Source organism: Hypanus sabinus, chromosome 17, assembly GCF_030144855.1.
Source record: "Hypanus sabinus isolate sHypSab1 chromosome 17, sHypSab1.hap1, whole genome shotgun sequence".
Classification (NCBI taxonomy): domain Eukaryota; kingdom Metazoa; phylum Chordata; class Chondrichthyes; order Myliobatiformes; family Dasyatidae; genus Hypanus; species Hypanus sabinus.
Window position 1 is genome coordinate 79,668,155 of NC_082722.1, and position 26,885 is coordinate 79,695,039.

General features: G+C 51.6%; 2 protein-coding genes and 1 non-coding gene across 8 annotated transcripts in view; all 3 read left to right on the plus strand.

The window, feature by feature from the left end:
* The window catches only part of LOC132407063 (carboxylesterase 5A-like), an 82,246-nt gene extending 79,523 nt beyond the window's left edge, over window positions 1-2,723 (plus strand). For 3 of the 5 annotated variants that reach the window (XM_059993315.1, XM_059993314.1, XM_059993313.1), the window contains one exon: window positions 2,187-2,723. In XM_059993315.1, the coding sequence (XP_059849298.1) occupies window positions 2,187-2,349 (163 nt within the window). In that variant the 3' untranslated portion in view covers window positions 2,350-2,723. The remainder of the gene's footprint in view (window positions 1-2,186) is intronic. The other 2 variants (XR_009516367.1, XM_059993316.1) reach the window with 2 other exon arrangements.
* Window positions 2,724-4,954: 2,231 nt separating this feature from the next.
* Window positions 4,955-26,885, plus strand: part of pdcd2l (programmed cell death 2-like) — a 34,278-nt gene continuing 12,347 nt past the window's right edge. The window contains exons 1-5 of one of the 2 annotated variants that reach the window (XM_059993318.1): window positions 4,955-5,140; window positions 8,203-8,366; window positions 9,079-9,136; window positions 9,559-9,956; window positions 11,440-11,553. In XM_059993318.1, coding sequence (XP_059849301.1) covers window positions 4,964-5,140; window positions 8,203-8,366; window positions 9,079-9,136; window positions 9,559-9,956; window positions 11,440-11,553 — 911 coding nt within the window. In that variant the 5' untranslated portion in view covers window positions 4,955-4,963. The remainder of the gene's footprint in view (window positions 5,141-8,202; window positions 8,367-9,078; window positions 9,137-9,558; window positions 9,957-11,439; window positions 11,554-26,885) is intronic. The other variant, XM_059993319.1, reaches the window with a different exon arrangement.
* On the plus strand, window positions 5,341-5,413 carry trnar-acg (transfer RNA arginine (anticodon ACG)). The gene has a single exon. It is a non-coding gene; the product is annotated as a tRNA-Arg (tRNA).

The following is a 26,885-nucleotide window of genomic DNA, read 5'->3' on the forward strand; positions in this document are numbered from 1 at the left end:
CACTACTGGAAGACTTGGATGTGTCCAGCACAAAGAAAAAAAGTCATTGTGGACACTACTCACCCTGAAAGCTCACCTTTAGAAAGCACTTAACGGCTATTAAATCAAAAAACTTCAAGTTTCTTCCCACAGGCAGGTAATCTGATCAACCATTCTTATTAGCCACCCCCCCCCCCCCATTCATTCATAGCGTGTCACACCGGACAGTCAGCCATTCCTGTCTGGCGCATGGTGTCAGGATTGGTCTCCTTTCGGATCAACCGGGTCACAGTATGAACGTTCCTGACTCGACCCTTGTTTTTTACGAGGCCGAGTGGCTAGCTCGGCACTCAACCCGGCACGGATGGAAAGCCCCCTCTAATACCCCATCACCACACCGCACTATATAATCTTTAAATCACTTTCTTTAATGCTGTTTACAATGTAAACACATGCTGATATTTATGTATTTATGCCATATCTGTACTTTAACCTCTAACTTTATTTTATATAATTTTTATTATTTAATAAATGCTGGTTTTTTGTTGGACCTTGTGTCCTGACCAACACACCACAGCAAACTGCTAAAACCTGTAAATGTTTGTGGTAAAGAAAGTTGGTGCTGCCAAGCATTGTACTAACTTCTTCACTACCATGGTGCTCTCTCCAACACAAGTGCCTTTTAAATTCCTCCTGGTGACTCTTCTTGGAACTGCCTCCAATACCCGTAAATCCCTTACTGAATGAGATGGAAGTGGTTCTCCAGCTGAGGACTCACCACCCTATGTAACCACGGCAACAATTCCCTATTCTGGTAAATCCCAAATGCACGGTCATGCACTCATTCACACTGAGACATTGGTTCCAGTTAAGGACATACACAAACACACACCCATCCTCTCATACTGACTATCACATAAGGTGAAGCTTTGACTGTGAAATTTCTGATTTGTTGATCAAAACTGACATAAAATCAATCAGGTTTAATATCACCTCTGATGTGATGTGAAATGTGTTGTTTTGTGGCAGCAGTACAGTGACAGACATAAAAATTAATGTAATTACAAAGAAAATGAACAGTACAAAAAGGGTAATGTTGATGAGTTCATGGATTGTTCAGAAATCCGGTGGAGGAGGAGAAGATCAGTGAATATGGGTCTTCAGGCTTCTGTACCTCAGACAAAACGAATTGGGAATTCCTGCTCTGGACACTGGTGACACCCGGAAACCGAAACTGCTCCCCCTTTCCATCGTTGACCCTTATACCACATGCCACCTTGAGATTCATTTTCTTGCAGGCATACTCAATAAATCTACTAACCATAATAGAATCAATGAACGCCAGCACTAACAGGGTAGACAGACAACCAATGTTTAAAAGACAACAAACTGTGCAAATGCAAAAGGAAAGACAGAAAGAAAAGCGATAATAAGTAAATAAGCAATAAATATCGAGAACATGAGATGAAAAGTCCTTGTAAGTGAGTCTGTAAGTCATGGAAATAGTTCACTGATGGGGCAGTGAAGTTGAGTGATGTTGTCCCATTGGTTCAAGAGGCAGATGGTTGAGGAATAATTACTGTTCCGAACCTGGTGATATGAGTCCTGAGGATCCTGTAGCTTTTTCCTGATAGCAGCAGTAAGAAGAGGGCATGGCCTGGATGGTGGGAGTTCCTGAGGATGGATGCTGCTTTCCTGCAACAACGCTCCGTGTAGATGTGCTCAGTGGTGGGGAGGGCTTTAGCCATGATAGACTGGGCTCAATCCACTACTTTTTGCAAGATTTTCCGTTCAAGGGCATTGGTGCTTCCATTACAGGCAGTGACACAGCCAATCAAAATACTCCCCAATACACATCTATAAAAGTTTGTCAAAGTTATAGATGTCAAGCCGAATCTTCGCAAACTCCTACCTCTGATACCCTGGCTGGCTTGTAGACTTCTAGTTTCTTCCTCCTGAAGTCGATAATCAGCTCCTTGGAATCTGAGAAGGTATTTGAGCTGTGTTTAGCCAGCTGGTTAGGGAACATTTTGTTAGGGGATTGAATGATTGGGAAGGGAGGAGTCCTTGGGAAGATGGGTTGTACGGGAGTGGTGTAGGAAAGAGGCAAATTGGATAAAGTGTACGTGAACTATTGAAAGAGAATGGTTCATTTAGTTTCCACAATTTAGTGTGAAATATTAACAGTTTCAACTCTTCCCCTGCAGGAACCCCAACTTGAATAACCTTCCAGTCTGGCCAATGAACAGTGACCATGACGAATACATGCAACTCAACCTAACTCTGCATGTGGGCTGCAGCTTGAAGACAGATAAGCTCCAGTTCTGGTCCAACAAACCTGCAAGAAAAATTGCAAAAATATTAATCTAATTGCAAATTCATTCCAATTCAATTCTGTGTCTGGTACAACCAAAATCATTCTACTTTCTAATGGCAAACCCAACAGAGGGAGATTACAGATTCCAGTCAAGGACGTACACAAACACACACCCATGCTTTTATACCAACTCAAACTAGGAGAAGCTTTTAATTTGTCATTTTGTTTACAAATCACCAATTAGTTAGCTTAGGGTGGGAATGCCAATAAAAAATAGAATAGAGATGAGGGTCCAAATTGGATGGGCTGCTAAATGCTGAGAAATTAGCTGGAAAATGTGTAGAACAGAGTGGAAACAGCAAAATTAGCCTCTGTTCCCAACAAAGCATCTATATCAGTAGTGAATATATTAAAATAAAGTATAACACAATTAGTTATGTCTGAGTGGAGATTTATTTGAGCATTTCTACACAAAGGGATTCAAATCACAAACTGCACTTATTAATAAGAAAATCATGGCTTAATTATTTCAAATATGCACAGTGTTTTCACAAAGCAGTATCACTCATAGAAACCTGTTGAATATTGAGTGGCCTAGAAAGAAAAAGAGGGAGAGTCTAGGAGCAGAGGGCGCAGCCTCAGAATAGAGAGATGTTCGTTTAGAACAGAGATGAGGAGGAACTTCTTTATCCAGGGGGTGGTGAATCTGTGGAATTCACTGCCACAGACAGCTGTGGAGCTCTAGTCATTTGGTAAATGTAAAGCTGGAGTTTAGCATCCAGAACAGGTCAAGGAGCATTGTTTCAAAAAGTTGGCATCTATCATTAAGGACCCCCATCACCCAGGACATGCCCTCTTCTTATTGCTACCATTAGGATGGAAATACAGAAGTCTGAAGAAACACACTCAACAATTCAGGAGCAGCTTCTTCCCCTCTGCCATCAGATTTCTGAATTGACATTGAACCCATGAAACCATCTCACTACTTTTTTTCTCTTTTTGCACTCATTAACTTTTTAAATGAATGCACTTACTGTAATTTTCAGTTTTTATTACTATGTGCTGCTACCACACAACAAATTTAGTGACATAGGCCAGATTCTGATTAGTCAGGTCAGCAAAGGTCACAGGGAGGAGAATGGAGTTGAGAGGGATAATAAATCAGCTATGATGGAATGGCAGAGCAGACTCAGTGGGCAGAATGGCTTAATTCTGCTCCCATGTCTTATATCAGCAGGTGTGTGTGTCCAACTCTAATCCATACATAGCAACCTGACTATACATTCGGCCTGTAGCCGTTGGCCCATTCCCAGTAGCAGTGTTATTCTGACAGGTGGTTCAGCATTGATGGATGTAATTGAACTGTATGTTAAGCATCCAGTCAGGAAAAAAAAGCACTAAATTCCTTCAGAAATAGTCAGCAGACCAGACAGCATCTCTGCAGAGGGAAACAAAGCAAACATTTTAAGTTGAAGGTTAGGGATGGGAGAGCCTAGATCAAGGGAACATATTTACAAATCATTTAAAACTGAGTTGTGTATACATTTCTTTTTGCAGAGGGTGGTAAATCTCTGGAATTCTCTGCTCCAGAAAGTTATGGAGGCTGGATCATGAAGTAAGGGTAGTTCTGAGAAGACTGAGGAACTGAGGTATGGGGAACTGGTACAGGAGTTGAGGCCAGCAAACATGAATATGAGGAGCCAAGTAGCCGACCCATGTTCCTGTTTTCTTGTGTTCTTGATCTGATCTGCACCCTTTGATATCAGGAATCTGTAGTGTTTGATTTGCAGGAGGTTGGGTAGGTGTGTGTAACAGCCTGATTCAGAATCAGAATCAGGTTTATTATCACTGACATATGTCATGAAATTTGTTTTGCAGCAGCAGTAAAGTTCAATACATAAAAAAAACTATAAATTACAAAATACTATCTGTGTGTAGTACAAGATGTAAACAAATACTATGAGTTACAATGGCATATAGAACTATAAATTAGTAGTGCAAAAAGGGAACAAAATAGCGAGGAATTCTTCACGGGTTCATGGACCATTCAGTAATCTGATGGTAGAGGGAAGAAGCTGTTCCTAAACTGTTGAGTGTGCATCTTCAGGAGGCAGTAATTAGAAGAGGGCTCTGTCCCGGATTAAGAGAGTCCTTAATGATGAATACTGCCTTCTTGAGGCATTGCCCCTTGAAGATGTTTATGATTGTGGGAGGCATGATGGAGCAGACTGAGTTTACAACAGTCTAACTTTTTCAATCCTGTGCATTGATGCCTCAGTACCAGGCAGTGATGCAACCATCAGAAGCTCTCCACAGACCATCAGTAGAGTCTTTGGTGACATTCCAAGTCTCCTAGTGTAGTTGAGCTGCTGAACACCCTCTAGGAATTGAAAGGGCGCAGCCTGCAACACTGGAGTCGGCCTTGAACGCCATCAGCCAGTGTAGGACCGAATGGCCTCTGACTTCACCAGGGAAATAGACCTGGCTGCCCTGGGTGGAACGAAGTGTCAATCAAGCTATGTCCCGTTAGCAAGTAGCAGCAAAATCCCGGGGTGAAGTCACCTTAATCCACACCAACGAGGGGTGTGAAAGTAGATAAGAAGACTAAAAATAAATCCGTATTTATTTTAAATATAATGATTATTCCGGCAGCACAGAGTGAATGAGATGATAAAAGGAGCAGCGGAAGTTGAGGAGGCGGGATTCGAACTCGCACCGCCCTTTTCGCTGTCACCAACCAGCATGAGCGCGGCGCCACGGCCCGTCCTGCTGGGGGTCCGAGACGCGGCGGTGGAGGAGGGCAGCCGCTGCTCCTGGGACACCAGCAAGGCAGGAGGGCGAGCGGTGAGAGTCTGCGGCGGCAGGACGGGGGCCGGGGGCCGGGGGCCGGGGAAGGGACGGGCCGAGAGAGAGGCGGCCGCTCCTCCTCACCGTGGGGTCGGCGCGACACTGCGCATGTTCGCGGCGGGGACAACGCACGTTGGGGGCGTGTCTAGAGTGTGAAGTCGGCTCTTAATGGTGGCGGGAGGAGTCCGTCCCCAGTCGGGCCAGTGGCGCAATGGATAACGCGTCTGACTACGGATCAGAAGATTCCAGGTTCGACTCCTGGCTGGCTCGAAATCTTTTACCATATCCGCAAATCCCCTCTGAGAATTCATTGTTCATTGAAAAAGTAGATTACTTTTTAAATAGTGGCGTGTTTGAAACGATAAATTGGTTTATTCTATCTATTGTGAAGCTTGCATTCTGTCTAATATTGAAAGAGTAGATTACTTTTTAAATAGAGGCATGCTTTTTAAATAGGATTATTGTTACATGTACAAATTACAGTAAAAACTTTTCTTGAATTTGGTTTATTATCACCGACATCTTAAAATGTAAAAAATGTGATATTTTGCCGCAGCAGAACCGTTATGTTCGTCCGCTATGTGTTGGATCAGCAGTACAGTGCAAGGCGTAAAATTACTAAAAGTTACGAGAATAAAGCACAACTAATGAGGTAGAGTTGGCAGCATTTCAGAATCAGGTTTATTATCACTGACATGTCGTGAAATTTGTTGTTTTGCGACAGCAGTACCAACATAAAAATTGAATTACTATGAGTTACAATGCGAAATGTAAAAATAAATAGGCAGTGCAAAAAGAGAGCAAATTAGTGAGGTAGGTAGTGGTCATGGGTTCATTGTCCATTCGGAAATCTGATGGCGGAAGGAAAGCTGGCCCTGAGACATTGGTAACAATGAGAAGAGGACATGTCCTGGGGAATGGGGGTCCTATTGATGACTGCTGCCTCCTGAAGATGTATTTGATTGTTATTTGTCACGACTTTATACCCTGGGTAGGTATGCACATGACAATAAACTTGAGACAGGATGATACTTGGACTAGAGGGTGTGATCTATAGGGAAAGGATGGACATGCTTGGTCTTATTGAGGACAGTCAGTTTGGCTTTGTCCAGGACAAGTCGTGTCTAACTAACTTCACTTTCTTGACCAAGTGATGAGAGTGATTGATGAAGGATGTGGATATTGTCTACGTGGACTTTAGGAAGGTGCTTGACGAGGTCCCTCTTGGGAGGTTAATCCAGTTGAGTTGGAAACATGGGATCCATGGTGAATTGGCTTTTTGGCTTGTCTAAAGGAGACCGGGTATTGGGCAGTGGGTGTATTTTGGCTGGGCTAGAGGTCTGTGAACTAAACTGAACATTCTTAGATTGTTTCAAGGTCTCTGCGATTTGATGTTTAATATGCTGCTTGTTATTAGCTCATTTTTCGCCATGTTTTTTTTTGCCTGTTGGGTGTTTGATGTAATGTTAAAATTGTACAAGGCATTGGTAAGGCCAAATTTAGAATATTGTGTGCAGTTCTGGTCACCGAATTATAGGGAAGATATCAATAAATTAGAGAGAGCGCAGAGACGATTTACTAGGATGTTACCTGGGTTTCAGCACTTAAGTTACAGAGAAAGGTTGAACAAGTTAGGTCTCTATTCATTGGAGCGTAGAAGGTTGAAGGGGGATTTGATCGAGGTATTTAAAATTTTGAGAGGGACAGATAGAGTTGACGTGAATAGGCTGTTTCCATTGAGAGTAGGGGAGATTCAAACGAGAGGACATGATTTGAGAGTTAGGGGACAGAAGTTTAAGGGAAACACGAGGGGGTATTTCTTTACTCAGAGAGTGATAGCTGTGTGGAATGAGCTTCCTGTAGAAGTAGTAGAGGCCAGTTCAGTTGTGTCATTTAAGGTAAAATTGGATAGGTATATGGACAGGAAAGGAGTGGAGGGTTATGGGCTGAGTGCGGGTAGGTGGGACTAGGTGAGATTAAGAGTTCGGCACGGACTAGGAGGGCCGAGATGGCCTGTTTCCGTGCTGTGATTGTTATATGGTTATATGTTTTCTTTGAACGGGTTCCATACTGTTTCTCTGTTTTGCGGCTGTCTGTGGAAAGATGAATCTGAGGGTTGTGTGCTGTGTATAATGATAATCGATGTACTTTGAATCTTTGAGTAGTGATGTTCCACAGGGATCTCCACTGTTTGTGCTGTATATAACTGACCAGTGGCAGATATGGGTGGAGAAATGGCAGATGGAGGTTTATGCAGGCAAGTGTGAAGTGTTGAGCTTTGGGAGATCAAACGTAGAGAGAGACTACACTGATAATGGAAAGACTTTACATTGTTGATGAGCAGAGGGATTTTGGGGTTCAGGTTCATAGCTCCCATGGTTGATGGGGTGCTTCAGCATGCTTGTTTTACCTTTATTAGTTTAGGAACTGAGTTTATAGTAAAGCAGCTCAGTAGTGTAGTGGCTAGCACGTTTGACAGTACCAGTGAACAGGTTCAATTCCCTCGCATTCCCAACGTAAGCCGTTTGTACGTTCTCCCCTTTACTGCGTACCGGTTGGTAGGTTAATTGGTCATTGTAAAATGTCAGTGATTAGGATGGGGTTAAGTCAGGGGTTGCTAGGCAGAAGGGCTCAAAGGGCCAGAATGGTCTGTTCTGTGCTGTATCCTAATAAATAAATAAATTGTCAGGATGTTAATAAAGTTCTAGTTAGGCTGTATTTGGAGTGCTGTGTACAGTTCTGGTCTCCCCACTGTAGAAAGGATGTTGAGGCTTTGGAGAGGGTGCTGAAGAGGTTTAGCAGGGTGCTGCCTGGATTAGAGAGCATATGCCATAACAAGAGGTTGGATAAACTTGAGTTGCTTTCTCTGGAGCCCCTTTAATGATGGATGGCGCTTTTGTGAGACACTGACTTTAAAGTTGTCCTCGATGGTGGGGTGAATTGTGGCTGTAATGGAGCTGACTGAGTCTGTAGTGGCATTGATGGGCTGAATGGCCTGTGATGGTTCCTTGAAGCCCTTGCAGTCAGGACCGTGACACGGTGTGTTGTTCCTTCCGCAGGACAGGGTCCCTGGCGTTACCCTGGAATGTCCTCACTGCTGTCTCTGCACTGACCTCCTGGCTCACCTGGTACAGATATACTGCCCCTTGGAGGGGTCACCCTACCATCGGACCCTCAATGTGTGGGCTTGCCTCCAGCCTGGCTGCTGGGGCAGGAGTGAGAGGTGGGTTGTCATCTCCTCAACACTGACACCTGCTAGAACAATCACTGTGTGCTGGGAACAGAGGTTCAGGCACTCTGCTGTCTTCCTGCACCATGCTTTCTTAAATCTGCCTTCTAACAAGTTGCACCCTTGACCTCATAATCATTATCACCTTACACCTTACTACACTGCCCCTGCAATTCTACAGTTTTATTCTGAATTCTGCTATTGTTTACTCTTAATGTAGATATACATTATTACCTCTCTCTCCTTGCCCCATGTATTATCTCTCTCTGCCTCTCTATCCATCTCTTCTCTATAAATCTCATCTTTCAGCCTCTACTGTGTGCCTCTGTCGCTGCCCACTCCATTGTAACAGCCCACATGCCCATGGCGACTCTCTCTCTCTCTCTCTCTCTCTCTCTCTCTCTCTCTCTCTCTCTCCTCCCGTTCCCCACTATTTTCCTCCCTCCGATCCTTGAAATTTCTTCAGTCTCGGGCTACAGCCTGTTCCAATGCTGTGTGAGGGGTGTGGGTGGAGGTTGTGGGAGTGGGTGGGGGGGGGGGGATGGATGAATGTGTGTCAGGACCCCCCCCCCCCACATTGCCTGCACCATCTGCTGACCAGGATCAGGAGGAAGGAGCGGAAGGGGCTGTGCTGCTCTCCGTTGGGACAGGCTGAGGCGATGGGGAACAGTGTACATTTCACTAACTCTCCCTCTCTGTTCTACAGCTGGAAGGTTCTGCGCTCCCAGTGTAAGGAGACCGTGTGTCGCCAGAAAGCAGCAGAGGTGAGAACCCCTCTCTCTCTCTCTCTCTTTCTAGCGCTCCATCTGATCCTTATTTCCTTCTGCCTCTCTCTCCCCTCTCCCTCTTTCTCTTGCCTCCTCCTGCCCGTCTCTCCCCTCCCCCTCTTGTCTCCTCCTACTCCCTCTCTATTCCTATGGTCATCTTAGCAACACATCTCTCTCCAGTTTTCCCTGCCTCTTCTTGCTCTCCCTCTTCCCCTTCCTCCTTTCTATATATGTCTCCTCTACCCACTCTTTCTCTCCCATCCCTCCCCCTCTCTATTCCCAGTCACCTTAGCAACCTTTTTCTCTCCACTTTCCCTCTCCCTCATTCCCCTCTCTCTCCCCCACTCCCTCCTTTTTCTACGTGTCCACTCCTCCCACACAGAGATGAGTGTGTTGGCATTATGCCCCTCTCCCCCCAGCTGAAGAACATTCTGGACAGGATAACGTTGCTGCCTGTTCACCCACAGACAAAGCCGGCTGGTGTCCCGACAGACTGGTGTGAGAGTGCAGATGACTGGGGTGTCGAAGACATGGCTGCAGCGGGCTTCCTGTGTCCTGGGGTGTCTGGGAGCCCATCACTTGAGCCTGATGCAGACACAGACAAGCAGACGGGCCGGCTGCAGAGGCTGAGTCTGCGGGAGGAGGCCGAGGGGGACTCGGTGCTCCCAGCTGGACTGGTGCCCAGGTTCCAGCCATTCTACATCGCAGTGCTGGAGGAGAATCTGGTGGAGCGCCCTTCCCTCGCCCATGAAGAGGAACTCCTCCGCGAGTACCAGGGGAAGGGGGGAGAGATTCTGGGGCAGATCCCTCCTGCCAGGTGAATTGGGGAAGGGAAGGGAGAGGAGGGTGGGGGAGAGTGGTCTTAGGGTCTGTTAGGTGACACAAGAGACAGCAGATGCTGAAATCTACAGTAACATGACTCGTTGTTATAGCCGGGGGTGGTAGTGGGGATAAGCTCCCACTACCTACTCGATGCTCCTAATGATGTGCTTCTCAATAGCCTTGGACAACCAAATCCAGCTCCTGACCTTCACATGTGGTTTAGCTACTAAGCCAATGGGAACCATTTCTACTGACGAAAGGGGCAAAGGCAGGTTACTGGTGCCTTAAAACCAGTCGCTTCAGGCAGGTGGGCTTGTTAGCCATGCTTGGCAGCTTAGCTAGAAGAAACTGTCTTGTGGCTTTACCCACTCATGGGAAAATTTAGGAGGAAACCCCGAGGGGAAAATCCAGAGCTGGAGTCCCTAAGGCAGTCCTACATTGAGTTCAGTGCTGACTGGCAACTCCTGTGATGCCAATGGTGTCAAACTGTCTGGGTCCCTGCTGTTCCTTTGGGTGTGACAGCTGTGTGGAGAGGGGGAGCCTGCTACGTGGGTAACAGCTTGCTCTCCATATCGTACTTCCCAGGCGTGAGCAGTGGCTTGGGTGTGTCAGCTGTGTGGAGAGGGGGAGCCTGCTACGTGGGTAACAGCTTGCTCTCCGTATCGTACTTCCCAGGTGTGAACACTGGCTTGGGTGTGTCAGCTGTGTGGAGAGGGGGAGCCTGCTACGTGGGTAACAGCTTGCTCTCCGTATCGTACTTCCCAGGTGTGAACACTGGCTTGGGTGTGTCAGCTGTGTGGAGAGGGGGAGCCTGCTACGTGGATAACAGCTTGGTCTCCATATCGTACTTCCCAGGCGTGAGCACTGGCTTGGGTGTGTCAGCTGTGTGGAGAGGGGGAGCCTGCTACGTGGGTAACAGCTTGCTCTCCATATCGTACTTCCCAGGCGTGAGCACTGGCTTGGGTGTGTCAGCTGTGTGGAGAGGGGGAGCCTGCTACGTGGGTAACAGCTTGCTCTCCATATCGTACTTCCCAGGCGTGAGCACTGGCTTGGGTGTGTCAGCTGTGTGGAGAGGGGGAGCCTGCTACGTGGGTAACAGCTTGCTCTCCATATCGTACTTCCCAGGTGTGAACACTGGCTTGGGTGTGACAGCTGGGATGCAACATCCTTGTTTGACTCCAACTAAGTGAGGCTTCAGCCTCCTCCATAAACCACTAGTGGTCTCGGTGTGCCACGGTGGGAGGGGTACACTGCGGGGGGGGTGAGACGATGCCGTGTTGGGAGGGGAGGGGGGTAGGGAAGGACAGTGCTGTGATGGGAGGGGATCACTGCGTGGGGAGGGATGATACTGAGGCAGGAAAGAAGGTGACACTGCAGAGGTGGGTGGGGGTCACACTGTAGGGGGAGGAGTTGCTGGGGGGAAGCAACGTTAAAGAGACTGGACACTGTAACCTGAGTGACTGTTTGACTCTCCCCAGTGGAGGAGATGGTGCTGTCTCAGAGGCCTACGAGAAGGGAGTAGTCCGACACGGAGACACGGCGTTTGTCAAATTCATGAAGCAAATTGCCAGCTGTCCTGAGCAGATTTTACGGTATGTTGATCCCCCACCCTGTCCTGATCTAAGACTGGCTGCTAGTTCCTCAGATTGGGAGGCACAGCAAGAGTCCACTCACTATGAAATCAGATTGATTGCACATCGATGCGATGAAATGTCTGACGGATTGGTGTTGGCACAATGTCTGAGCTGGGGACTGGGACCACATGGGGCTACTGGTAACCAAACAATCTACATTGCAGTTGGGACTGTGTGGTCAGTTACCAGTAACTCCAATCTGCATTCCTGGAATGGGAAATTCCAGTGACAAGGGGAGTATAGGATTGTTTTCTCTGGAATGCAGGAGCCTCAGGGGTGCTGATAGAGGTATCTGACATTATGAGGGACACATACAGGATAGGCAGTTGTTCGAGGACCCCTGCTCTTTGTGATTTTTATAAATAACTGGGTGAGGAAGGGCAAGGGGGGATTAGCAAGTTTGCAGATGACACAAAGTTTGGTGGTGTTATAGATCTTCATAGGTTACCTGGACATTATAGGATGCAGAACTGGGTTGACAAGAGGCAGGTGGAGTTCAATCTAGGAGAGTGTGAAGTGACTCACTTTAGAAGGTTGAGCACGAAGGGTTAAGGGCAGGATTCTGAGCAATGTGGAGGGACAGAGGGATCTTGGGGTCCACGTCCATCGATCCCTCAGAGTTGAAGTGCATGTTGATGGGATGGTGAAGAAGTTGTGTGGCCTTCAATAGTCAGGATGCAGTTGAAGAGCGGCAAGGTAATGTTACAGATCTATAAAACCCTGCTAAGACCACTCTTAGAGTTCTGGTCCCATCATTGTAGGAAGGGTGTGGAAGCTTTAGAGAGGGTGCAGAGGACATTCACCAGGATGCTGCCTGGACTAGAGAGGGTGCAGAGGAGATTCACCAGGATGCTGCCTGGATTAGAGAGGGTGCAGAGGAGATTCACCAGGATGCTGCCTGGATTAGAGGGTTTTACAGAGGGTGCAGAGGAGATTCACCAGGATGCTGCCTGGACTAGAGAGGGTGCAGAGGAGATTCACCAGGATGCTGCCTGGATTTGAGAGGGTGCAGAGGAGATTCTCCGGGATGCTGTCTGGATTGGAGAGGGTGCAGAGGAGATTCACAAGGATGCTGCCTGGACTAGAGAGGGTGGAGAGGAGATTCACCAGGATGCTGCCTGGATTAGAGAGGGTGCAGAGGAGATTCACCAGGATGCTGCCTGGACTAGAGAGGGTGTAGAGGAGATTCACCAGGATGCTGCCTGGACTACAGACAGTGCAGAGTAGATTCACCAGGATGCTGCCTGGATTAGAGAGGGTGCACAGGAGATTTACCAGGATGCTGCCTGGATTAGAGAGGGTGCAGAGCAGATTTACCAGGACGCTGCCTGGATTAGAGAGGGTGCAGAGGAGATTCACCAGGACGCTGCCTGGACAGGAGAGGGTGGAGAGGAGATTCACCAGGATGCTGCCTGGACTAGAGAGGGTGGAGAGGAGATTCACCAGGATGCTGCCTGGATTAGAGAGGGTGCAGAGGAGATTCACCAGGATGCTGCCTGGACTAGAGAGGGTGTAGAGGAGATTCACCAGGATGCTGCCTGGACTAGAGAGGGTGCAGAGGAGATTCACCGGGATGCTGCCTGGACTAGAGAGGGTGCAGAGGAGATTCACCAGGTTGCTGCCTGGATTAGAGAGCGTGCAGAGGAGATTCACCAGGATGCTGCCTGGATTAGAGAGGGTGCAGAGGAGATTCCCCAGGATGCTGCCTGGACTAGAGGGTTTTAGAGAGGGTGCAGAGGAGATTCACCGGGATGCTGCCTGGACTAGAGGGTTTTAGAGAGGGTGCAGAAGAGATTCACCGGGATGCTGCCTGGACTATAGAGGGTGCACAGGAGATTCGCCAGGATGCTGCCTGGACTAGAGAGGGTGTAGAGGAGATTTACCAGGATGCTGCCTGGATTAGAGAGGGTGGAGAGGAGATTCACCAGGATGCTGCCTGGATTAGAGAGGGTGCAGAGGAGATTCACCAGGATGCTGCCTGGACTAGAGAGGGTGGAGAGGAGATTCACCAGGATGCTGCCTGGACTAGAGGGTTTTAGAGAGGGTGCAGAGGAGATTCACCGGGATGCTGCCTGGACTAGAGAGGGTGCACAGGAAATTCGCCAGGATGCTGCCTGGACTAGAGAGGCTGTAGAGGAGATTCACCAGGATGCTGCCTGGATTAGAGAGGGTGCACAGGAGATTTACCAGGATGCTGCCTGGATTAGAGAGGGTGCAGAGCAGATTTACCAGGACGCTGCCTGGATTAGAGAGGGTGCAGAGGAGATTCACCAGGACGCTGCCTGGACAGGAGAGGGTGGAGAGGAGATTCACCAGGATGCTGCCTGGACTAGAGAGGGTGGAGAGGAGATTCACCAGGATGCTGCCTGGATTAGAGAGGGTGCAGAGGAGATTCACCAGGATGCTGCCTGGACTAGAGAGGGTGTAGAGGAGATTCACCAGGATGCTGCCTGGACTAGAGAGGGTGCAGAGGAGATTCACCGGGATGCTGCCTGGACTAGAGAGGGTGCAGAGGAGATTCACCAGGTTGCTGCCTGGATTAGAGAGCGTGCAGAGGAGATTCACCAGGATGCTGCCTGGATTAGAGAGGGTGCAGAGGAGATTCCCCAGGATGCTGCCTGGACTAGAGGGTTTTAGAGAGGGTGCAGAGGAGATTCACCGGGATGCTGCCTGGACTAGAGGGTTTTAGAGAGGGTGCAGAGGAGATTCACCGGGATGCTGCCTGGACTATAGAGGGTGCACAGGAGATTCGCCAGGATGCTGCCTGGACTAGAGAGGGTGTAGAGGAGATTTACCAGGATGCTGCCTGGATTAGAGAGGGTGGAGAGGAGATTCACCAGGATGCTGCCTGGATTAGAGAGGGTGCAGAGGAGATTCACCAGGATGCTGCCTGGACTAGAGAGGGTGGAGAGGAGATTCACCAGGATGCTGCCTGGACTAGAGGGTTTTAGAGAGGGTGCAGAGGAGATTCACCGGGATGCTGCCTGGACTAGAGAGGGTGCACAGGAAATTCGCCAGGATGCTGCCTGGACTAGAGAGGCTGTAGAGGAGATTCACCAGGATGCTGCCTGGATTAGAGAGGGTGGAGAGGAGATTCACCAGGATGCTGCCTGGATTAGAGAGGGTGCAGAGGAGATTCACCAGGATGCTGCCTGGACTAGAGACAGTGCAGAGGAGATTCACCAGGATGCTGCCTGGATTAGACAGGGTGCAGAGGAGATTTACCAGGACGCTGCCTGGATTGGAGAGAGTGCAGAGGAGATTCACCAGGATGCTGCCTGGACTGGAGAGGGTGGAGAGGAGATTCACCAGGATGCTGCCTGGATTAGAGACAGTGCAGAGGAGATTCACCAGGATGCTGCCTGGATTAGAGAGGGCGCAGAGGAGATTTACCAGGACGCTGCCTGGATTGGAGAGGGTGCAGAGGTGATTCACCTGGATGCTGCCTGGACTGGAGAGGATGGAGAGGAGATTCACCAGGATGCTGCCTGGACTAGAGAGGGTGGAGAGGAGATTCACCAGGATGCTGCCTGGACTAGAGAGGGTGGAGAGGAGATTCACCAGGATGCTGCCTGGATTAGAGAGGGTGCAGAGGAGATTCACCAGGATGCTGCCTGGACTAGAGAGGGTGTAGAGGAGATTCACCAGGATGCTGCCTGGATTAGAGAGGGTGCAGAGGAGATTCACCGGGATGCTGCCTGGACTAGAGAGGGTGCAGAGGAGATTCACCAGGTTGCTGCCTGGATTAGAGAGCGTGCAGAGGAGATTCACCCGGATGCTGCCTGGATTAGAGAGGGTGCAGAGGAGATTCCCCAGGATGCTGCCTGGACTAGAGGGTTTTAGAGAGGGTGCAGAGGAGATTCACCGGGATGCTGCCTGGACTAGAGGGTTTTAGAGAGGGTGCAGAGGAGATTCACCGGGATGCTGCCTGGACTAGAGAGGGTGTAGAGGAGATTTACCAGGATGCTGCCTGGATTAGAGAGGGTGGAGAGGAGATTCACCAGGATGCTGCCTGGATTAGAGGGGGTGCAGAGGAGATTCACCAGGATGCTGCCTGGACTAGAGAGGGTGGAGAGGAGATTCACCAGGATGCTGCCTGGATTAGAGAGGGTGCAGAGGAGATTCACCAGGATGCTGCCTGGACTAGAGACAGTGCAGAGGAGATTCACCAGGATGCTGCCCGGATTAGAGAGGGTGCAGAGGAGATTTACCAGGATGCTGCCTGGACTAGAGAGGGTGCAGAGGAGATTCACCAGGATGCTGCCTGGACTAGAGAGGGTGCAGAGCAGATTTACCAGGACGCTGCCTGGATTAGAGAGGGTGCAGAGGAGATTCACCAGGACGCTGCCTGGACAGGAGAGGGTGGAGAGGAGATTCACCAGGATGCTGCCTGGACTAGAGAGGGTGGAGAGGAGATTCACCAGGATGCTGCCTGGATTAGAGAGGGTGCAGAGGAGATTCACCAGGATGCTGCCTGGACTAGAGAGGGTGTAGAGGAGATTCACCAGGATGCTGCCTGGACTAGAGAGGGTGCAGAGGAGATTCACCGGGATGCTGCCTGGACTAGAGAGGGTGCAGAGGAGATTCACCAGGTTGCTGCCTGGATTAGAGAGCGTGCAGAGGAGATTCACCAGGATGCTGCCTGGATTAGAGAGGGTGCAGAGGAGATTCCCCAGGATGCTGCCTGGACTAGAGGGTTTTAGAGAGGGTGCAGAGGAGATTCACCGGGATGCTGCCTGGACTAGAGGGTTTTAGAGAGGGTGCAGAAGAGATTCACCGGGATGCTGCCTGGACTATAGAGGGTGCACAGGAGATTCGCCAGGATGCTGCCTGGACTAGAGAGGGTGTAGAGGAGATTTACCAGGATGCTGCCTGGATTAGAGAGGGTGGAGAGGAGATTCACCAGGATGCTGCCTGGATTAGAGAGGGTGCAGAGGAGATTCACCAGGATGCTGCCTGGACTAGAGAGGGTGGAGAGGAGATTCACCAGGATGCTGCCTGGACTAGAGGGTTTTAGAGAGGGTGCAGAGGAGATTCACCGGGATGCTGCCTGGACTAGAGAGGGTGCACAGGAAATTCGCCAGGATGCTGCCTGGACTAGAGAGGCTGTAGAGGAGATTCACCAGGATGCTGCCTGGATTAGAGAGGGTGCACAGGAGATTTACCAGGATGCTGCCTGGATTAGAGAGGGTGCAGAGCAGATTTACCAGGACGCTGCCTGGATTAGAGAGGGTGCAGAGGAGATTCACCAGGACGCTGCCTGGACAGGAGAGGGTGGAGAGGAGATTCACCAGGATGCTGCCTGGTCTAGAGAGGGTGGAGAGGAGATTCACCAGGATGCTGCCTGGATTAGAGAGGGTGCAGAGGAGATTCACCAGGATGCTGCCTGGACTAGAGAGGGTGTAGAGGAGATTCACCAGGATGCTGCCTGGACTAGAGAGGGTGCAGAGGAGATTCACCGGGATGCTGCCTGGACTAGAGAGGGTGCAGAGGAGATTCACCAGGTTGCTGCCTGGATTAGAGAGCGTGCAGAGGAGATTCACCAGGATGCTGCCTGGATTAGAGAGGGTGCAGAGGAGATTCCCCAGGATGCTGCCTGGACTAGAGGGTTTTAGAGAGGGTGCAGAGGAGATTCACCGGGATGCTGCCTGGACTAGAGGGTTTTAGAGAGGGTGCAGAGGAGATTCACCGGGATGCTGCCTGGACTATAGAGGGTGCACAGGAGATTCGCCAGGATGCTGCCTGGACTAGAGAGGGTGTAGAGGAGATTTACCAGGATGCTGCCTGGATTAGAGAGGGTGGAGAGGAGATTCACCAGGATGCTGCCTGGATTAGAGAGGGTGCAGAGGAGATTCACCAGGATGCTGCCTGGACTAGAGAGGGTGGAGAGGAGATTCACCAGGATGCTGCCTGGACTAGAGGGTTTTAGAGAGGGTGCAGAGGAGATTCACCGGGATGCTGCCTGGACTAGAGAGGGTGCACAGGAAATTCGCCAGGATGCTGCCTGGACTAGAGAGGCTGTAGAGGAGATTCACCAGGATGCTGCCTGGATTAGAGAGGGTGGAGAGGAGATTCACCAGGATGCTGCCTGGATTAGAGAGGGTGCAGAGGAGATTCACCAGGATGCTGCCTGGACTAGAGACAGTGCAGAGGAGATTCACCAGGATGCTGCCTGGATTAGACAGGGTGCAGAGGAGATTTACCAGGACGCTGCCTGGATTGGAGAGAGTGCAGAGGAGATTCACCAGGATGCTGCCTGGACTGGAGAGGGTGGAGAGGAGATTCACCAGGATGCTGCCTGGATTAGAGACAGTGCAGAGGAGATTCACCAGGATGCTGCCTGGATTAGAGAGGGCGCAGAGGAGATTTACCAGGACGCTGCCTGGATTGGAGAGGGTGCAGAGGTGATTCACCTGGATGCTGCCTGGACTGGAGAGGATGGAGAGGAGATTCACCAGGATGCTGCCTGGACTAGAGAGGGTGGAGAGGAGATTCACCAGGATGCTGCCTGGACTAGAGAGGGTGGAGAGGAGATTCACCAGGATGCTGCCTGGATTAGAGAGGGTGCAGAGGAGATTCACCAGGATGCTGCCTGGACTAGAGAGGGTGTAGAGGAGATTCACCAGGATGCTGCCTGGATTAGAGAGGGTGCAGAGGAGATTCACCGGGATGCTGCCTGGACTAGAGAGGGTGCAGAGGAGATTCACCAGGTTGCTGCCTGGATTAGAGAGCGTGCAGAGGAGATTCACCCGGATGCTGCCTGGATTAGAGAGGGTGCAGAGGAGATTCCCCAGGATGCTGCCTGGACTAGAGGGTTTTAGAGAGGGTGCAGAGGAGATTCACCGGGATGCTGCCTGGACTAGAGGGTTTTAGAGAGGGTGCAGAGGAGATTCACCGGGATGCTGCCTGGACTAGAGAGGGTGTAGAGGAGATTTACCAGGATGCTGCCTGGATTAGAGAGGGTGGAGAGGAGATTCACCAGGATGCTGCCTGGATTAGAGGGGGTGCAGAGGAGATTCACCAGGATGCTGCCTGGACTAGAGAGGGTGGAGAGGAGATTCACCAGGATGCTGCCTGGATTAGAGAGGGTGCAGAGGAGATTCACCAGGATGCTGCCTGGACTAGAGACAGTGCAGAGGAGATTCACCAGGATGCTGCCCGGATTAGAGAGGGTGCAGAGGAGATTTACCAGGATGCTGCCTGGACTAGAGAGGGTGCAGAGGAGATTCACCAGGATGCTGCCTGGACTAGAGAGGGTGCAGAGGAGATTCACCAGGATGCTGCCTGGATTAGAGAGGGTGCAGAGGAGATTCACCAGGATGCTGCCTGGACTAGAGAGGGTGGAGAGGAGATTCACCAGGATGCTGCCTGGACTAGAGAGGTTGGAGAGGAGATTCACCAGGATGCTGCCTGGATTAGAGAGGGTGCAGAGGAGATTCACAAGGATGCTGCCTGGACTAGAGAGGGTGTAGAGGAGATTCACCAGGATGCTGCCTGGACTAGAGAGGGTGCAGAGGAGATTCACCGGGATGCTGCCTGGACTAGAGAGGGTGCAGAGGAGATTCACCAGGTTGCTGCCTGGATTAGAGAGTGTGCAGAGGAGATTCACCAGGATGCTGCCTGGACTAGAGAGGGTGGAGAGGAGATTCACCAGGATGCTGCCTGGATTAGAGAGGGTGCAGAGGAGATTCACCAGGATGCTGCCTGGACTAGAGACAGTGCAGAGGAGATTCACCAGGATGCTGCCTGGATTAGAGAGGGTTCAGAGGAGATTTACCAGGACGCTGCCTGGATTGGAGAGGGTGCAGAGGAGATTCACCAGGTTGCTGCCTGGATTAGAGAGGGTGGAGAGGAGATTCACCAGGATGCTGCCTGGATTAGAGAGGGTGCAGAGGAGATTCCCCAGGATGCTGCCTGGACTAGAGGGTTTTAGAGAGGTGCAGAGGAGATTCACCAGGATGCTGCCTGGACTAGAGAGGGTGTAGAGGAGATTCACCAGGATGCTGCCTGGACTAGAGAGGGTGCAGAGGAGATTCACCGGGATGCTGCCTGGACTAGAGAGGGTGCAGAGGAGATTCACCGGGATGCTGCCTGGACTAGAGAGGGTGCAGAGGAGATTCACCAGGTTGCTGCCTGGATTAGAGAGCGTGCAGAGGAGATTCACCAGGATGCTGCCTGGATTAGAGGGTGCAGAGGAGATTCCCCAGGATGCTGCCTGGACTAGAGGGTTTTAGAGAGGGTGGAGAGGAGATTCACCGGGATGCTGCCTGGACTAGAGGGTTTTAGAGAGGGTGCAGAGGAGATTCACCGGGATGCTGCCTGGACTAGAGAGGGTGCACAGGAAATTCGCCAGGATGCTGCCTGGACTAGAGAGGCTGTAGAGGAGATTCACCAGGATGCTGCCTGGATTAGAGAGGGTGGAGAGGAGATTCACCAGGATGCTGCCTGGATTAGAGAGGGTGCAGAGGAGATTCACCAGGATGCTGCCTGGACTAGAGACAGTGCAGAGGAGATTCACCAGGATGCTGCCTGGATTAGAGAGGGTGCAGAGGAGATTTACCAGGACGCTGCCTGGACTAGAGAGGGTGGAGAGGAGATTCACCAGGATGCTGCCTGGATTAGAGAGGGTGCAGAGGAGATTCACCAGGATGCTGCCTGGACTAGAGAGGGTGCAGAGGAGATTCACCAGGATGCTGCCTGGATTAGAGAGGGTGCAGAGGAGATTCACCAGGATGCTGCCTGGACTAGAGAGGGTGTAGAGGAGATTCACCAGGATGCTGCCTGGACTAGAAAGGGTGCAGAGGAGATTCACCAGGTTGCTGCCTGGATTAGAGAGCGTGCAGAGGAGATTCACCAGGATGCTGCCTGGATTAGAGAGGGTGCAGAGGAGATTCCCCAGGATGCTGCCTGGACTAGAGGGTTTTAGAGAGGGTGCAGAGGAGATTCACCGGGATGCTGCCTGGACTAGAGGGTTTTAGAGAGGGTGCAGAGGAGATTCACCAGGATGCTGCCTGGATTAGAGAGGGTGCAGAGGAGATTCACCAGGATGCTGCCTGGACTAGAGAGGGTGTAGAGGAGATTCACCAGGATGCTGCCTGGACTAGAGAGGGTGCAGAGGAGATTCACCAGGTTGCTGCCTGGATTAGAGAGCGTGCAGAGGAGATTCACCAGGATGCTGCCTGGACTAGAGAGGGTGCAGAGGAGATTCCCCAGGATGCTGCCTGGATTAGAGGGTTTTAGAGAGGGTGCAGAGGAGATTAACCGGGATGCTGCCTGGACTAGAGGGTTTTAGAGAGGGTGCAGAGGAGATTCACCGGGATGCTGCCTGGACTATATAGGGTGCACAGGAGATTCGCCAGGATGCTGCCTGGACTAGAGAGGGTGTAGAGGAGATTTACCAGGATGCTGCCTGGATTAGAGAGGGTGGAGAGGAGATTCACCAGGATGCTGCCTGGATTAGAGAGGGTGCAGAGGAGATTCACCAGGATGCTGCCTGGACTAGAGAGGGTGGAGAGGAGATTCACCAGGATGCTGCCTGGATTAGAGAGGGTGCAGAGGAGATTCACCAGGATGCTGCCTGGATTAGAGACAGTGCAGAGGAGATTCACCAGGATGCTGCCTGGATTAGAGAGGGCGCGGAGGAAATTTACCAGGACGCTGCCTGGATTGGAGAGGGTGCAGAGGTGATTCACCAGGATGCTGCCTGGACTGGAGAGGATGGAGAGGAGATTCACCAGGATGCTGCCTGGACTAGAGAGGGTGGAGAGGAGATTCACCAGGATGCTGCCTGGACTAGAGAGGGTGGAGAGGAGATTCACCAGGATGCTGCCTGGATTAGAGAGGGTGCAGAGGAGATTCACCAGGATGCTGCCTGGACTAGAGAGGGTGTAGAGGAGATTCACCAGGATGCTGCCTGGATTAGAGAGGGTGCAGAGGAGATTCACCGGGATGCTGCCTGGACTAGAGAGGGTGCAGAGGAGATTCACCAGGTTGCTGCCTGGATTAGAGAGCGTGCAGAGGAGATTCACCCGGATGCTGCCTGGATTAGAGAGGGTGCAGAGGAGATTCCCCAGGATGCTGCCTGGACTAGAGGGTTTTAGAGAGGGTGCAGAGGAGATTCACCGGGATGCTGCCTGGACTAGAGGGTTTTAGAGAGGGTGCAGAGGAGATTCACCGGGATGCTGCCTGGACTAGAGAGGGTGTAGAGGAGATTTACCAGGATGCTGCCTGGATTAGAGAGGGTGGAGAGGAGATTCACCAGGATGCTGCCTGGATTAGAGGGGGTGCAGAGGAGATTCACCAGGATGCTGCCTGGACTAGAGAGGGTGGAGAGGAGATTCACCAGGATGCTGCCTGGATTAGAGAGGGTGCAGAGGAGATTCACCAGGATGCTGCCTGGACTAGAGACAGTGCAGAGGAGATTCACCAGGATGCTGCCTGGATTAGAGAGGGTGCAGAGGAGATTTACCAGGACGCTGCCTGGATTGGAGAGGGTGCAGAGGAGATTCACCAGGATGCTGCCTGGACTGGAGAGGGTGGAGAGGAGATTCACCAGGATGCTGCCTGGACTAGAGAGGGTGGAGAGGAGATTCACCAGGATGCTGTCTGGATTTGAGAGGGTGCACAGGAGATTCACCAGGATGCTGCCTGGACTAGAGAGGGTGTAGAGGAGATTCACCAGGATGCTGCCTGGACTAGAGAGGGTGCAGAGGAGATTCACCGGGATGCTGCCTGGACTAGAGAGGGTGCAGAGGAGATTCACCGGGATGCTGCCTGGACTAGAGAGGGTGCAGAGGAGATTCACCAGGTTGCTGCCTGGATTAGAGAGGGTGTAGAGGAGATTCACCAGGATGCTGCCTGGACTAGCGAGGGTGTAGAGGAGATTCACCAGGATGCTGCCTGGACTAGAGAGGGTGCAGAGGAGATTCACCAGGATGCTGCCTGGACTAGAGAGGGTGCAGAGGAGATTCACCGGGATGCTGCCTGGACTAGAGAGGGTGCAGAGGAGATTCACCGGGATGCTGCCTGGACTAGAGAGGGTGCAGAGGAGATTCACCGGGATGCTGCCTGGACTAGAGGGTTTTAGAGAGGGTGCAGAGGAGATTCACCGGGATGCTGCCTGGACTAGAGAGGGTGTAGAGGAGATTTACCAGGATGCTGCCTGGATTAGAGAGGGTGGAGAGGAGATTCACCAGGATGCTGCCTGGATTAGAGGGGGTGCAGAGGAGATTCACCAGGATGCTGCCTGGACTAGAGAGGGTGGAGAGGAGATTCACCAGGATGCTGCCTGGATTAGAGAGGGTGCAGAGGAGATTCACCAGGATGCTGCCTGGACTAGAGACAGTGCAGAGGAGATTCACCAGGATGCTGCCTGGATTTGAGAGGGTGCACAGGAGATTCACCAGGATGCTGCCTGGATTAGAGAGGGTGGAGAGGAGATTCACCAGGATGCTGCCTGGATTTGAGAGGGTGCAGAGGAGATTCACCAGGATGCTGCCTGGACTAGAGAGGGCAGGACGCTGCCTGGATTGGAGAGGGTGCAGAGGAGATTTACCAGGATGCTGCCTGGATTAGAGTGGGTGCAGAGGAGATTCACCAGGATGCTGCCTGGATTAGAGAGGGTGCAGAGGAGATTCACCAGGATACTGCCTGGACTAGTGAGGGTGTAGAGGAGATTCACCAGGATGCTGCCTGGACTAGAGAGGGTGCAGAGGAGATTCACCAGGTTGCTGCCTGGATTAGAGAGCGTGCAGAGGAGATTCACCAGGATGCTGCCTGGATTAGAGAGGGTGCAGAGGAGATTCCCCAGGATGCTGCCTGGACTAGATGGTTTTAGAGAGGGTGCAGAGGAGATTCACCGGGATGCTGCCTGGACTAGAGGGTTTTAGAGAGGGTGCAGAGGAGATTCACCAGGATGCTGCCTGGATTAGAGAGGGTGCAGAGGAGATTCACCAGGATGCTGCCTGGACTAGAGAGGGTGTAGAGGAGATTCACCAGGATGCTGCCTGGACTAGAGAGGGTGCAGAGGAGATTCACCAGGTTGCTGCCTGGATTAGAGAGCGTGCAGAGGAGATTCACCAGGATGCTGCCTGGATTAGAGAGGGTGCAGAGGAGATTCCCCAGGATGCTGCCTGGATTAGAGGGTTTCAGAGAGGGTGCAGAGGAGATTCACCAGGATGCTGCCTGGATTAGAGACAGTGCAGAGGAGATTCACCAGGAAGCTGCCTGGATTGGAGAGGGTGCAGAGGTGATTCACCAGGATGCTGCCTGGACTGGAGAGGATGGAGAGGAGATTCACCAGGATGCTGCCTGGACTAGAGAGGGTGGAGAGGAGATTCACCAGGATGCTGCCTGGATTAGAGAGGGTGCAGAGGAGATTCACCAGGATGCTGCCTGGACTAGAGACAGTGCAGAGGAGATTCACCAGGATGCTGCCTGGATTAGAGAGGGTGCAGAGGAGATTTACCAGGACGCTGCCTGGATTGGAGAGGGTGCAGAGGAGATTCACCAGGATGCTGCCTGGACTGGAGAGGGTGGAGAGGAGATTCACCAGGATGCTGCCTGGACTAGAGAGGGTGGAGAGGAGATTCACCAGGATGCTGTCTGGATTTGAGAGGGTGCACAGGAGATTCACCAGGATGCTGCCTGGACTAGAGAGGGTGTAGAGGAGATTCACCAGGATGCTGCCTGGACTAGAGAGGGTGCAGAGGAGATTCACCGGGATGCTGCCTGGACTAGAGAGGGTGCAGAGGAGATTCACCGGGATGCTGCCTGGACTAGAGAGGGTGCAGAGGAGATTCACCAGGTTGCTGCCTGGATTAGAGAGGGTGTAGAGGAGATTCACCAGGATGCTGCCTGGACTAGCGAGGGTGTAGAGGAGATTCACCAGGATGCTGCCTGGACTAGAGAGGGTGCAGAGGAGATTCACCAGGATGCTGCCTGGACTAGAGAGGGTGCAGAGGAGATTCACCGGGATGCTGCCTGGACTAGAGAGGGTGCAGAGGAGATTCACCGGGATGCTGCCTGGACTAGAGAGGGTGCAGAGGAGATTCACCGGGATGCTGCCTGGACTAGAGGGTTTTAGAGAGGGTGCAGAGGAGATTCACCGGGATGCTGCCTGGACTAGAGAGGGTGTAGAGGAGATTTACCAGGATGCTGCCTGGATTAGAGAGGGTGGAGAGGAGATTCACCAGGATGCTGCCTGGATTAGAGGGGGTGCAGAGGAGATTCACCAGGATGCTGCCTGGACTAGAGAGGGTGGAGAGGAGATTCACCAGGATGCTGCCTGGATTAGAGAGGGTGCAGAGGAGATTCACCAGGATGCTGCCTGGACTAGAGACAGTGCAGAGGAGATTCACCAGGATGCTGCCTGGATTAGAGAGGGTGCAGAGGAGATTTACCAGGACGCTGCCTGGATTGGAGAGGGTGCAGAGGAGATTCACCCGGATGCTGCCTGGACTAGAGAGGGTGGAGAGGAGATTCACCAGGATGCTGTCTGGATTTGAGAGGGTGCACAGGAGATTCACCAGGATGCTGCCTGGATTAGAGAGGGTGGAGAGGAGATTCACCAGGATGCTGCCTGGATTTGAGAGGGTGCAGAGGAGATTCACCAGGATGCTGCCTGGACTAGAGAGGGCAGGACGCTGCCTGGATTGGAGAGGGTGCAGAGGAGATTTACCAGGATGCTGCCTGGATTAGAGTGGGTGCAGAGGAGATTCACCAGGATGCTGCCTGGATTAGAGAGGGTGCAGAGGAGATTCACCAGGATACTGCCTGGACTAGAGAGGGTGTAGAGGAGATTCACCAGGATGCTGCCTGGACTAGAGAGGGTGTAGAGGAGATTCACCAGGATGCTGCCTGGACTAGAGAGGGTGCAGAGGAGATTCACCAGGATGCTGCCTGGACTAGAGAGGGTGCAGAGGAGATTCACCGGGATGCTGCCTGGACTAGAGAGGGTGCAGAGGAGATTCACCGGGATGCTGCCTGGACTAGAGAGGGTGCAGAGGAGATTCACCGGGATGCTGCCTGGACTAGAGGGTTTTAGAGAGGGTGCAGAGGAGATTCACCGGGATGCTGCCTGGACTAGAGAGGGTGTAGAGGAGATTCACCAGGATGCTGCCTGGATTAGAGAGGGTGGAGAGGAGATTCACCAGGATGCTGCCTGGATTTGAGAGGGTGCAGAGGAGATTCACCAGGATGCTGCCTGGACTAGAGAGGGCAGGACGCTGCCTGGATTGGAGAGGGTGCAGAGGAGATTTACCAGGATGCTGCCTGGATTAGAGTGGGTGCAGAGGAGATTCACCAGGATGCTGCCTGGATTAGAGAGGGTGCAGAGGAGATTCACCAGGATACTGCCTGGACTAGAGAGGGTGTAGAGGAGATTCACCAGGATGCTGCCTGGACTAGAGAGGGTGCAGAGGAGATTCACCAGGTTGCTGCCTGGATTAGAGAGCGTGCAGAGGAGATTCACCAGGATGCTGCCTGGATTAGAGAGGGTGCAGAGGAGATTCCCCAGGATGTTGCCTGGACTAGATGGTTTTAGAGAGGGTGCAGAGGAGATTCACCGGGATGCTGCCTGGACTAGAGGGTTTTAGAGAGGGTGCAGAGGAGATTCACCAGGATGCTGCCTGGATTAGAGAGGGTGCAGAGGAGATTCACCAGGATGCTGCCTGGACTAGAGAGGGTGTAGAGGAGATTCACCAGGATGCTGCCTGGACTAGAGAGGGTGCAGAGGAGATTCACCAGGTTTCTGCCTGGATTAGAGAGCGTGCAGAGGAGATTCACCAGGATGCTGCCTGGATTAGAGAGGGTGCAGAGGAGATTCCCCAGGATGCTGCCTGGACTAGATGGTTTTAGAGAGGGTGCAGAGGAGATTCACCGGGATGCTGCCTGGACTAGAGGGTTTTAGAGAGGGTGCAGAGGAGATTCACCAGGATGCTGCCTGGATTAGAGAGGGTGCAGAGGAGATTCACCAGGATGCTGCCTGGACTAGAGAGGGTGTAGAGGAGATTCACCAGGATGCTGCCTGGACTAGAGAGGGTGCAGAGGAGATTCACCGGGTTGCTGCCTGGATTAGAGAGCGTGCAGAGGAGATTCACCAGGATGCTGCCTGGATTAGAGAGGGTGCAGAGGAGATTCCCCAGGATGCTGCCTGGATTAGAGGGTTTCAGAGAGGGTGCAGAGGAGATTCACCAGGATGCTGCCTGGATTAGAGACAGTGCAGAGGAGATTCACCAGGAAGCTGCCTGGATTGGAGAGGGTGCAGAGGTGATTCACCAGGATGCTGCCTG